Source organism: Phocoena sinus, chromosome X (genome assembly GCF_008692025.1).
Source record: "Phocoena sinus isolate mPhoSin1 chromosome X, mPhoSin1.pri, whole genome shotgun sequence".
In the NCBI taxonomy this organism is placed as follows: Eukaryota; Metazoa; Chordata; class Mammalia; order Artiodactyla; family Phocoenidae; genus Phocoena; species Phocoena sinus.
The window spans coordinates 81,994,712-82,008,916 of record NC_045784.1 but is presented as its reverse complement, the minus strand read 5'-3'; the positions used below and the strand labels follow the sequence as shown (position 1 = coordinate 82,008,916).

Genomic DNA, 14,205 nt, shown 5'->3' with positions numbered 1-14,205 from the left:
TGGGGAATGAAGTATTCTGGTCAAATATTCTGCTTAATAGAGTTACCATGTATTTTACATGGATTGCCTATTTTCAAAGAGTTGCAATAGCTCAAAATAAACCTAAGGCTATGTAGCCAGGGTGGTCCCATCTGAGCTCAAAGGGAATTATCTGGGTGTGTGTGATTAAATAGGGGGAGCTGGTGGGCCCTTAGGGCTCTATCTGCATGAAAGGATTTATGCTGGTACTTCATTTATCCCTGGCTTCTAGGAAAAGGAAGATACCTGCCTAGGTGCCTGAACAAAAGTGAGGAAGAAGGGCAATGGAGGGGATTATGGTTTTAGGATCCCCTTTAGGTCTCTAGGACTTCAAAAAAAACTTTTAAGCCTCCAAGGAGAAAGGGATCAGAAGAGATGAGAAATAAACTTTTTAAGAAGGGTCTCGGGAAGCGTGGCTACGTCTGCACTGAGCATAACCCCACACTCAAGTACTGCAAGGATTGATGGCAAAATTGGAGCAGCAGGAGTCTGCAACCTTGGCCCGGATGTGGCCATTATCATTGAGGGCAACTCAAGCAGCTTTGCCAGCAAAAGGCATTCAGCAGAGGGGAGCGGGAGCTGCAGGAGGACAGGAAAGGCAGGACTTTGTCTATTTTGTTTAATGCTATATTCTCATCACCCTAGAATAGGAGGCACTCAAATATGTGTGGGCAAATGTCAAGCAGTGACTATAGATAACACATGTTTGAGCCCATATGAGATGACTCCAGATGTACTTGTGGGAGTGGAGACTTTGCAGAGAGCTTGAGTCCTGCCAGTGGGGGTAAAGAAGAGATAATCTGGGATATCTGGATTATTGTTACTAGTGTAAACATCTGAATTCACAGGTGATGAGACAGTTAGCTTACAAATAAAACTATATTATTTCAAGAGGCATATCAGGGTCTTTGCTGTTTCTCAGGGGCATCTTCATAATATTAATTACTATTTTATTGGCAAAGCAAATATGCATCAACTTTTGAGGCATCTAATAGAGATTTTGGATGACGGAATTCTAGATAATAGAGTTTATATTACTGATTAAGACTTCTTTGCTCAAGAACATATTTGGTTTCTAACATAAGTCCACCATTTTTACAATACTGTACTAAAGTTTCCTTTAAATGTCAAGTGCTTCGTGAATTGAAGGCTTAAAAATGTTTCAAAATAACTTAGTGTTCTTGGATCAGGAATCATATACACAGTCTTTTTATGCAAAAATTCATCCTCATTTCTTTAAAGGCAAATTGCCTTTAATGAATGAATAAAATGTTCTCTATATTATCAATTTAGCCTTTGAGTGCAGATGCAGATGCTCACCTTGCTTTCCAATTATAGTTTAGATTTAGACATGATTGAGTCCTTGTAAAGAGGAAGATGGCTTGAAAATGAGAGCTTCTCAAAATTAAGTATCTCCATAAGCCAAAATGGCTACAAGGAGCTTTCAGATAAGGTTAGATTTTAAAAGAACAATTACTTAAGACAGAAGGAAGAACATCCCTAACTAAGAATTAAGATAAGAGCGACCTTGGTTGCCATAACTCTCCATGCTGCACTAGCTAGGGAGCAATTAACACAAGATGACAATCACACATTTGCCTCCGAGCCTTCATTTACTGAGCCTTGGACACTGTGCTCCCAAAGTTTCTCTCTGTTGTAAGAGGCTCAGGTCCTCTTAGGCACTTACTGCTGTTTCGTTCTGCTGCCTCCACTGTCAATACTTGACTTTTCCCAGTCTGGAAGGAGAGTTCAAGTGATTATGGCTTATTCAGCCAACCTTAGGATGGTCCGGGCTTTAAGTAATCTTAGTTCTTTTGATTTTGTAAACCACATTAATTTTCAACAGTTTAGATTTTATCCTGAGGACACAAGTCATTAAAGAATCATAAGTTAGGAAAGTAACATTATCTTGTTTGTTTGGTTTTTTAACTTTCACTCTGACTATAATGTGGGGAATGGATTAGAAGTTAGAAATGGTAGGAGAAGTAGGCAGAGAGACCAGTCAGGACATCATTGTAATTAATAGTCCAGCTGAGAGATGGCAGGGGCCCAGAACTAAAGTAGCGTCAGTGGGCTTGGAGAGAAATGAGTGAAGTCCAAAAATATTTAGGAGGTAGAAGCAACAAGACTGAACAATGGCATAAAACGCCATGATTTATAGATGTCACTTAGCCTCCTTAACACTTAGCCATTTTAACGTTCATCTAAGAGCTGTTGAAAAATTGTTAAAGTCTTGATTTTTAAAAAAAAATTCTTAAAGTTTAGTTATCAAATGAACAGTAGCAAACACTTATTTTGTTGAGGGGAGATCTGCTAGCCTGATTAACAGTAACGGTAACATTTTCTTCTTAAGTTAGGCCAATGGATCTAATAATCCTATAAAGCCTTGTTCCTCTATTTCTAGTATATAAGATATAGAATGAGGACGCTCACACAACAAATATTTACTGAGTGCCTGGGTAACAGATTGTTCTTTAAAAAACAAAACAAAAACACACAGAAGCAGCAGGAAACTGACAGATTTAAAAGAGAAAAGAAATATTTTCTATAATTTATTTGGAGCTATGAAAGTTATTGAAGTATATAATACTTGCCTCAAACACTTTCCCAACAGCTGAAAATAATTTTTATGCCTAAGCAAGATGCTGCATGGTGGTGAAACACACAAGGTTCACTGATTTTGAACATTCTATTCCAAATATCTTGAAAGAAAAAAGACTGTGCAGTCACCTATTTGAACTAGTCAAATGACTGAAGCATAAAGGAGAATAAGCAAAAGAGATGTTTTGATATTATGTAAATCTGGAATTTTTCTTCTACAAAATATTCAACTTAAATTTAGGGATTATTAATTAACCTTGCCTATATTATAAGCAGTTTTTAAAACTCTCTTGCTCTCAGAGAAGCTAACTAGAAAGAGAGTCTTAATTCTGAATTTAGAAATGTTTCCAATTACATATATCTTCATGACAATATATAGGGCATTCAACTGAACATCTTCAATATCCTTATTAGTTGAGTAATATGTAATATGAATGATAATGAATAATTTATAGAGCAGCATCTCATAGAGATTGCCCAATTTTGCTTTCATTCATTTGAATGTGATTATTTTGAAAAAGGTCTTAATCCATAATGTCAACCCTTTTTGTTTATTTACATTTGCCCCATCTTTTAGAGGTTATCACTTTCAGGAAGATTATTTTGGTATCTGTATTTTGTTTATGCTACACATGCCAAATAGATCTCCCAAGATGAAACTCTGAGCTCATTTGGAAGTAATTTTTGGTAGCACATGAATCAGAACTCTTATTTTCTTCTCAGCACTACTGGTATTTTATTGCTTCCATCTATAGTCCAATATGCTTTTAAGTGCCAAGAACCCTGGGGCCAAACACACAAAGCACTAAGAAAATGGGAACTTGTGGCGATGACAACTTTTGTCTCTCTTTCAAGGTTCTTCCCTCCCCTGGGAGAGTGAAATCACTTTAAGCTCACTATGAAACAGGGACATGGTGAGCATAGATGATTGACTGAAGTTGGTGATGTTGATTTAGGAGTCTTCGGCTTATAGGTCAGGTGTAAAACCCTTAAACCTACTTGTCAAAGTCAGCTTGTCAAAGTCCTATGGATTTTTCCAGACTGTCTAAATGTCACTTTCCCTATGAAGGCTTCTCTGGCCAGCTCAGGCAGGGTTAGGCAGCCCCTCTTTTGTATTACTATAGCACCCTGACATATTCCTATGGCAGCACTTACCAAACTATATTGCATTTGTCTGTTGCCCTCCACTCATGGATAGAAACCATTCTCTTCCTTTTGTCTCTGGACTAAAGCATTACCAAAATCAAGTTGGTTCTCAATAAGTAATAATTGAATGGACAGGCAGAGAATGGCTAATAATACTCTCCATCTGCACAACATAGGTTATGAGGTGTTTTCACATCGTGGTGAGGAAGCCATGGCAGGAATTATCACTCATATTTTAAAAATGAGGAAACTAATGCCCAGAGAGGTTATGTGACCAACTCAAGTTCGAAACAGCTAAAAAGTTGCACACTACTTCTCATGACAGCAAGTCTAAAAGTATTGGTAAATCGAAGTGGTAGCAGTAGTATTCTGTAGGACAGGTGGCAATGGCTGGCCAAGACACAGTGTAGGAGCTGGTCACCTGTTTTGAAAGCTCCCAAACTCTTAGCAGGTTCTCAAGAAGTTAACTTAAATGCACACACAACCGGGCTTCAGAATGTCAACTTATTTACAATGAGAATGATTTGTGACAAATAATTTCCCTGTACTCAAGCTACACCCACAGTGAAGCCAGTAGACAAAAAGATATATCCTGTTTATGTATGGAATACAAATGACTCTCTGAAATTCCCACCATGACTCATAGACTCTAAAGAAGTTCTTTGAGATCAGTAGTATAATCCCACCATTTCCTAACTAACTAACTAGCTAAATAGCTAGAAAGATAAATGACTTACCTAATCACATAGCTTGTTTGTGAGAGCACCAGGATGTAGAATCAGTTCTTCTTAACAATAATATCCTTACCTTTTTAAAACTAAGCTATGACTGAGAAATAATACAAGTATAGTTCTTGGCAAGGCTTCTAAGCATCTGGCTAATAGGACTAAACATAGGCTGTCACACAGGAATTATAATTAAACAAATGCTACAACGTGAGAGAAGTACAGCAAATTCTACTCTATGTCCACGTATTGGGGAGGTAGGGGGCACATAATATGACAGGCAGTGTTTTAGGATCCCATTTATGTTAAAAACAAGGTCCTTTTTCATAGAGATTGACAATATTAATTATATTTATTTATCTCTATTAACCCATAGACATTGATGCTACCAAAAAAGAATATCATTGGATTTACCTTTTCCGTGTCAACTGAAGTGTATTTTCTAGTCCCCGTCCCTTTTCAACATACATTTTTTTTTCTTTTTGAAAATTATCCAAGTAAGTATAACCTGGGTGTGTTCCTAATGTCTAAGTTTTGAAAAAGCCACTCATTGCCAGTAGAATATATTTTGCTACTTATTGACCAGCTAAAAAGTTAAATATGTGTGTCTATTAAGAGGCAGAGACCTAAGACAAAAATCAGCTAATATTCTCAGCAAAAAATAACACAAATGATCATATTTATGAAAGTTTCTGGTTTAGCTTCTATTATCAAAGCCAGGGTGTACTCTCGGTTGTCTGTCCTAAATCAGTAGATGAAAGCAAGTGCTTTCCACAAGTATATTTGTATTTCATAGACTGTGCAAATCACACCAAAATCAAATGATTTCATGGAGCAACACCACCAATTAAGAGAGAGAGTCTTATTTAGCGAAGGATTGCTTTGGGGATAGAAACATACCTCTAACTACAATGAATTAGTTTGTTGATTGATCTTCCTGCTGGGGATAATTGCTAGAATTCCTTCTTTAACATAAAGGGACTTTTACCTGTTTGATATCAACTATTGTGCATATCTTTCTGTTACTATCATAATCGGAGACTGTGCTCTTCTATGCCTTCATTGGATGCAGAGAAATATTCCCACAGCATTTATACAACAAAGCTTTTGCTTCCCTCTAGCATCATAACTGGCACCCTGATGATCGACCTCTGATTAATTCTAACGTTTACCATTATCCTCAAGAGTTACAGTTTGAAAAAGGAGAGCTCACATTCTGAAAGAAACTTTAGGTATTCCAGGTCATTTATTGATATAGAGCCCAATTTAGAATCAGTTTCTCATCTAGACTATGAAAGAAACTTATTCATCAGTCACAGCATTTTAATGTATTGAGTAAAAGATGATTTTAGATGTTAATTTTTAATCTAGGTCAAATTATAATATTATGCTGTATAAAAAATCAGGGTCATTTGAGTACCAATTCATTCATTTTCTATAAAATTTCAGCAGTAAAATTCCCATGTGTTCCTAAAGTTGAAGATAATTCATTTAGGTTCCCATTATACATTAAGCCAGCCAACAATTTTTAATCCATGTCACAGGTATAAAATATCTGTCAATTCCTGTTAAAGGGCTATAACATGAAATCAGTATGGTCAGTAGGTATGTAAAATAAAATGCCTATGGAAGAAATTATTTAAAAACAAAAGCAACAGGGCTTCCCTGGTGGCGCAGTGGTTGAGAGTCCGCCTGCCGATGCAGGGGACATGGGTTCGTGCGACGGTTCGGGAAGATCCCACATGCCGCGGAGTGGCTGGGCCCGTGAGCCATGGCCGCTGAGCCTACGCGTCCGGAGCCTGTGCTCCACAACGGGAGAGGCCACAACAGTGAGAGGCCCGCGTACTGCTACAAAAACAAAACAAAACAAAACAAAAGCAACAGGCCTTGCAAAGCTTTAAGACGTATTACTTACCAGGAACAAAGTTTGGAAGTTGCTGAGATCACCGAAAAATTCTTCTATGCTCACTGTCTTAGAGTCAAAAATAAAGTATTCTCCAAGATTCTCATAGAGCTTTATCATGTTGTTGTGCATGGTGAGTAGTTTTTCATACTGTTCTCTGGCACCCTTTGTAAAGCTGTAGCTTTCTGTTAAGGAACATGATCCAATAGTACCTCAAAGGCAATCACTAGATGTTAAGACTGAATTATAACATTACTTCTGTAAACACTTCTGCATTACTTTGCTCGGGTTGCCATGACAAAATACCACAGATCAGGTAACTTAAATAACGGAAATTTATTTTCTCACAATTTTGCAGGCTAGCAATACAATATTGGGGTGTCAGCAAATTTGCTTTCTTCTGTGGCCTCTTTCCTTGGCTTGAAGATGGCTGCCTTCTCCCTGTGTCCTTACCTGGTGGTCCCTCTGTCTGTGTTGTCTGTGTCCTAATCTCCACTTCCTATGAGGACACTGGTTATATTGGATTAGGGCCCACCCTAAGGACCTCATTTTAACTTAATTACCTCTCTAAATGTCCTATCTCCAAATACAGTCACATTTTGGAAGTTTTGAGGGTTAGGGCTTCAACACATGAAGTGGGGGGCACAATTCAGCCCATAACAACTTGCTGGAGTCATTATATTGGTCAGTGAGCTGTGAAAATCTGTAAATGAGGCAGAACTATTTAATGTATAACCATGAAGAACATATTTGCTAAAACATGTTTGCTAAATGAAAACACAGAAGTATAAACACCAGAAAACTGCCTCATATCTTTTTAGGAGGGAGATAGGGTAGAAACAAACAGCAATGAAAAACTTAGGGGAAGAAAAAGTATATATTTTCTTTTTTTTTTTTTTTTATATTTTCTTTTTTTAATACATATTCTATATAGATGGAGAGGTTACAGAGAATTCTATATATAGGTTATGTATCTATATGTGTGTATATATACATATACACATATATACCACATGAGGAGGGGAAAAAGAGGGAGAGAGAAAAAGAAGGGAGGAGAGGAAGAGCTTTGGAGAGGGAAGGACCGAGAGGGGAGAGAGAGGTGGAGAGACATTCTGCTGTAGCTCTAGAACCTTAATTGCCCAAAGGGCTTGTTCAAACCCGAATGCTGTTTGCTGAGTCTGAGCCAATGGGCCTGAGGATTATAATTTCTAACAAGTTCCCAGATGATACTGAGGCTGCCAGTCCAGTGTAACCCAGCAGGACCCAATGAGGCCTCCCCATGACAGACCCCTCCTCCATATCTTCTCCTTTAGCTCCTTTCTAAGTGCTTAGATAACAGTATCTGATGCACATTTCCTCAGCTGTTTTACAGATGCTAAAACCCCCACCAAATGGAAGAGGTTAACTACTTGGTGACCTTGAGCACATAGCCCTGCAGGCCTACTGGAGCCTGAGGATTGACAGTGTTAACCCCTGTGACACCACCCTGTTACCTCACCACCAACCAATCAGAGAACTGTGCACAAGGTGATCACATACACTGCAACGCCCCTCCCTCACCTGGTCTTTAAAAATTCTTCCCTGAAACCCTCTGGGAGTTTGGAGCTTTTGAGCACAAGCCACCCACACCCACTCTCCTTGTCTGGCGCCTATAATAAATGCTGCACTTTCCTTCACCACAACCTGGTGCCAGTAGATTGGCTTTACTGTGCATGGCCAGAGGACCCAAGTTTGGTTCGGTAACACCAGGACTACACTTTCAGCAGTATACTCCAGAAAATTATTTATCCCAAAATTAATTACATCACTGTTTTAAAATTTTTATCAAAAAAGTGATAACAACTACCACTACTACCAAACATAAAATGAACCAGGTATGTAAATGTGTCTGACTAAATGTATCTCATTATGTGTAAATTTATAGAAAGAAATTATCGACTTTATTCCTGATTATAGAAGATACAGATATAGAAAATTATCTCTTTAGGTGACTTAGAAATATAAAAGCGTAAATAAACTAAACTTTCCAACAACTCAGTGTTGTGAACTTTTTGGGACATTTCCTTCTGGTCTTTCTTCTATGGCTGAAAGCTTTTGAATGTTAATTGATAAGAATGCTTCAGAAAAAGGGCTTCCCTGGTGGCATAGTGGTTGAAAGTCCGCCTGCCGATGCAGGGGACACGGGTTCATGCCCCAGTCTTGGAAGATCCCACATGCCGCGGAGCGGCTAGGCCTGTGAGCCATGGCCACTGAGCCTGCGCGTCCAGAGGCTGTGCTCTGCAATGGGAGAGGCCACAACAGTGAGAGGCCCGCGTGCCACAAAAAAAAAGAATGCTTCACAAAAAGGTAAGTAGACTAACCATGAAGAATATAAAGGAAAGCAAATCTACCTTTTACAATTAAGTCTATTAAAAACCAATAATGATCACAGAAGTAAAATGTCTTTAAATGTAAAGGTACTAGACTTGGACTTGTTAAAAAAAAGAATAATAGCACAGTTTGGGGTGTGCTACTTTAAGATCTACTACAGTGTATTCACATTTTGTGATAGTATTATTTTATCAGGTACTGATAACTGTGTCTTGAAATGCTGGATTTTATAAAATTTTCTGAATTCTTCAGTGTGTTTTATCATAACCTGGGGCCAAATTTATTTTCCATGGGAACACAGCTCTAGTTTCACAATGGAAGTCAGTGGGGAAATCAGACCATTTCTAGAAAATTACTTTGCAGCTGACACTTACAGGATACAGCAGGATTTTAAAAGTGAGATGCTCCCCTTCCCAGGCTCCTTCTTATGCTACTTAAGTATTAGCATTCACATTAGCCACACAACAACCTCTTACTTGCTAAGAAGTGACATTAAATCTTTCAACCCTCAAGTCCATTTTGCTGTCAATAGACCTGAAAGAATTAGTGCATTTCTGACTTATTCTACTTGCTTTTTACAAACAAAAGGGTTGTATGTAATGCTACCTACATATTCTGATTTTACCTCTGAGAATATCATATTTGTGTGATTTTTTAAATTAATTAATTTATTTATTTTTGGCTGTGTTGGGTCTTTGTTGCTGCACGTGGGCTTTTTCTAGTTGCAGCTAGTGGGGGCTACTCTTCGTTGCAGTGTGCGGGATTCTCATTGCAGTGGCTTCTCTTGTTGTGGAGCATGGGCTCTAGGCGCATGGGCTTCAGTAGGTGAGGCTCACAGGCTCTAGAGCGCAGGTTCAGTAGTTGTGGCACATGGGCTTAGTTGCTCCGTGCCACGTGGGATCTTCCTGGACCAGGGCTCGAACCCGTGTCCCCTGCATTGGAAGGCAAATTCTTAACCACCTGCCATGAGGGAACTCCCTATTTGTTTGATTTTTAAGAGTGTTGAATATCTTGTTTGAGAGCTGCAGAAATAAGACAATTCTCTTTATTTCTCAGCACAGAATAAAAGTTAGATTTTTGTTTTCTAGTCTCTCTTGCCTAAATAAAACAGACTCATGCCAGACTTGCTAAGAATACATGCTTTGCAAAGGTCACTTACTTATATTCTATTTGCAGCAAGGTACTAAACTGTGTATATTTCAGAAGGCTCAACACCCGTACAACACACAGAAAAAGCCAAAGATAAAAAAAAGGCAAAAAAACTGGACATTTACCATTTATCATAACACAATTTTTCACCAGCTAAAATATGCCCATGTGGTGATACACAATTTCATAAATTTGCTCTCCTAGAAGAAAAACTGATTTCAGAAATTCTGTCTGCATACCAAAGTGAGAAAATCTGAAAAATTCTGGGAATGGTTTCGCTTAGAAATAACAAATGGAAAGCAGCCCAGTCTCCAAGTCCTTTACTTCTCTTCACAGTGATTACTTTGTAAAAGGGATACAGGGCATGAGTCAGCACTGAAATCTTTCATAAGAGCAACCCTGTCACCAAATCCTACTTGGGATTCTGCAGGTGAAAAAGAACTGGACACCATCATTCCTTTCCACCTCTTTATTTCATTTAATACATTTTTTATTTTCTTTTTTTGAGCAACCACTAAACGCAAGATACTGGTTAGTATTGTGCTAAGCATTGTGCTTGGTACAATGATCATTAAAGCTTAATCCAGACCCTGAAGCAGTTTATAATCTAATATTACAAATAATTCTACTTATTAATTTGCATTTGTACAGGACTTTACCATTTACGATATACTTTTCCTTCCACTATGTTTCATATCCTTCATAACAACCTTGTCAAAAAGGCAGAGAAATACCACTATTCCATTTTTAGAGCTGTGGAAACTAGATAAAAGGCACTCATTTTATCAATAAAACTGTAAGCATAATAAATTACATCCCCCCCCCCAAAAAAAACAAAGGCACTCATCCATCTAGGGTTAGAATGTAGTGAAGGTGAGCAGATGTGCCACCCCAAAATATGTCTCTTTGGCATAGATTATTTTGAGCTGATTGAAAAACAGCAGACACAGGAAAAGCTCTGAAAAGAGTAAAAGTTACCCATTTGAAAGGGAAATTTCCATTTATAAAGGAAATCTCCATTTGTAAGGGTGTCTTCCTCTCTGTACCAGGAAGAGAAGGAGGACACCAGAGAATCAAGGGTATCAGGAGTATCACTGGTGAAGTTGCAGATTTAAACCTGCAGAACAAACCTTATCCTTGTGTATGGTGCTTTTCCCTGTAACCCTCTCCCCCATTATGGGTGTCCTCACATCTTTTATTTGTCTTTAGCTGAAGATGATATTTAAGCTGGTGACTTAGGCTACTTTGGGGAGTTACTCATTATTCTCTGAGTATCTCCCAGGTACACATGAGGTATTCAAGTTTATTAACTTCTCTCTGGTTTTCTCTTGTTATTCTGTCTTGTATTACGGGGAAGCGGTGGTGGTGGTGGGGTTGGTCCTCAGCCAATTACTCAGTAGGGTAGAGAAACAATTATTTTTCCTCCCCTATAGTAGACATCATGATAGACGCCTGCATGATACTAGTCTAACATTCTTTTCACATGGTAGAAGTGTACTATTTATAATGACAATGTACCTTCACGCTGCCAAATCCAACATTCACCCACTGTCCTCCTTTTGATGTCTCAGCCACATCTGACACATTTAGCCACTCTTCTTAGTTTCTATGACACACACCCTCATGCTTAAAATGTTTTTCCTCTTACCTCCTCTCCTTCTCTGGCAACTTCTATAAAGTGTTCGAGTACCCTGAGGGCTTGGTCCTGACTCCTCTGTCTATAGTCTAACTGACCAGAGCAATTCACATGACTTTAAATACCATCTATATTGATGACTCCCAAATTACTTGTAGCTCCAGTCTCTCCCCTGAGATACTTTTATAATCAACTGCCTGCTTGTCATCTCTACTTTTTTTTTTGTTCATGGCATCTATTGGTATATCAAATGTAAATCCTCTCCTGCAAACCCTCTGACAGTTTCCCACAACACTTGGAATAAAATCCAATTTTCTTCTCAGCGTTTATGAGGCTCTACGTGATCTGGCCTTTACCCACCAATGCAACCTAATCTCACCCCATTCTCGCTCTTAAGCACTATGCTGAGACTCATTAACCTTCTTTCTCTTCCTTGTGCCTAGCAAGCTCTCATATCCAATTCAGGGCCCTTGCACTTGCTCTTCTTTCTGCCTAGAATGTTTCTTTTTCACCAGGTCATTCAACCTCAGCTCAACTGCCACCTCCCCAGAGAGGCTTTCCCCCAACCATCCAGTCTAAAATGTCCACTCCCCTCACTATTACTCTGGCCTATTTTATTTCATTCTGAGAACTTATCACTATCTGACATTATCTCTTTTATTTATTTACCTGTTCATTGCCTATGTTTCCTCACTTAAAAATATAGCCCAGGAGAATAGACCTTCCCTGTCTTGTTGACCACTGACTCACTGAAAGCAGCTCTTTTGCCCCTTTCCTGTTTGCCCGTTTCTGTTCCCCTCTAACCTTAAAAGAACCTAATTATAAGAATGAGATCACTAGGTAATTTAACCTAACTCCTAACTTATGCTCTCCTGAATGCACACCACACCTTGCCTGACCTGTTGGTTCTTTTCCTGGAAAAAAAGCAGTAAGAATGGAGAATTAAGTAGTTAAAGAATGACTAGCTCTCTACCCCCAATGGCCCCCTTAGCAATTCTGCAGGCAGATCACACAGGCAAGATACCATCTGAAGAGAGAGTCAGCCCCTCTGCACACAATGGAGAATGTTGCAGAATCCAACCTCCTGCCTTGATGATTCACTGAGATTCTTCCTCCTTTTCCCCTTTAAAAACTGTCATGGCTAAGCAGAATCTTGGGAGTTGGTCATGGGACATGAGTCCACCTTTTCCCCAGATTGCCAGCTTTTCTGATTAAAGCACCTTTCCTTTCTACTGACACTTGCCTCTTGATCATTGACTTTAGAGTGGTAAGCAGCCGAACCTGAATTTGGTAACATCATCAGCCCCTAAAACAGGTAGCAGACATAGTAGCAGTGAAAAAATAACTAAAATCAACAATAATAATAATGATCATTATACCTAATCTTTTATTTATTTATTTTTGTTTTAATTTACTCTGTGGGAGTCATTGTGAACTCTTCCCATGGATTAATGCAATTAATCCTCACAACTGTTTTCTGAGGTAAGAATTTACCCAAGATCTGACAGCTGGTAAGTCACAGTAATGTGAACAAACTGAGAATGGGTCCAGAACTCATATTCTTAACAACTATGCTATAGTTTCTCAAGAAATATTTGGTGAAAGAGAAAAGTCTCATTATAACATCACATTGGAAGATGTGCCATGGGTTTGACTTGGGTACTTGGGAAACTAAAACCCTTCTTATACATCTTAAGATAAACCAATTTCACAACAAACCTTATTGATAGAGAACATTTTAATAGTGATTTTCTGAATACTTGAGAAAAAAATTTAATCCCCTCATATTTTCATCAATCTTGACATTTTAAATTCATTTTTAAAGGTAGACTTCAATCATATTGATTTTATTTTAAACCTATATATGTAATAGAATATATTTATCAGTAGAATGATGGTCTGTTTAAGTTGTTTGTGTAATTAGACCTAGATGTGGCCCTAGTAGATACTTTAGTAGATAACATTTTAAATTGGGCATTTTATTTATTTCCCATATTAGAGACCTGAAATTGAAAATACATTTTAAAGGAAATAAGTCTTAAAGTTATCTTCTGGGATGCCTGGTAAAGAAATAATTTATTAGAAAATGTATTTTATGAAAGGGTATTTGGTGGCTCATGGGTAGTTTTCATCCTAGAGGCCAAAAGCCACTTTCTTGTCATAGAGATACAAGGCATCCTTATAGCTACCTATAGAATTCTGTTCTATTTATAATGTAAAGTACATATAACGGGATTGTGCCTACAGAGAAGAGGGAGAAAGTAGAGATTTGAACTGAGCTGCTGCTTCCTATTTGGGAGTATTTAAAGCTTCATTATAAGAGAGACTTTAGAAAATATGTTGTAGACTCTTGTGATGGACTTCTCTGGGCAAGGCAGCCTGCCCTTAGCTGGGTTGTGAGAGCACGGAATGAGAAGCCAGTGGCCATGTTTAGGGTGAAATAGGAAGGACAGTTATGGGCACACCGTGTAACTAATGCTAGAAGCTCTTCTGATGCCTTTCCCTGAAGAACTATTGAAGAGAATGGTGAGAGCAGCAGGAAAAGGCCATTTGCTCCTGGATGCCCAGATTTCTTGGCCTTTGGTGCCACAGGAGATGGTGACAATGGCTGTATTGGTATCAAAGAATAAGATATTTTGTGGAAGATGATTAGACTA

General features: G+C 38.4%; 1 protein-coding gene across 1 annotated transcript in view; it reads right to left on the bottom strand.

Moving 5' to 3' along the window:
• The window catches only part of DIAPH2 (diaphanous related formin 2), a 924,369-nt gene that overhangs the window by 243,212 nt on the left and 666,952 nt on the right, over nucleotides 1–14,205 (bottom strand). The window contains 1 exon segment of the mRNA XM_032619577.1: nucleotides 6,406–6,570. Within this exon segment, the coding sequence (XP_032475468.1) occupies nucleotides 6,406–6,570 (165 nt within the window).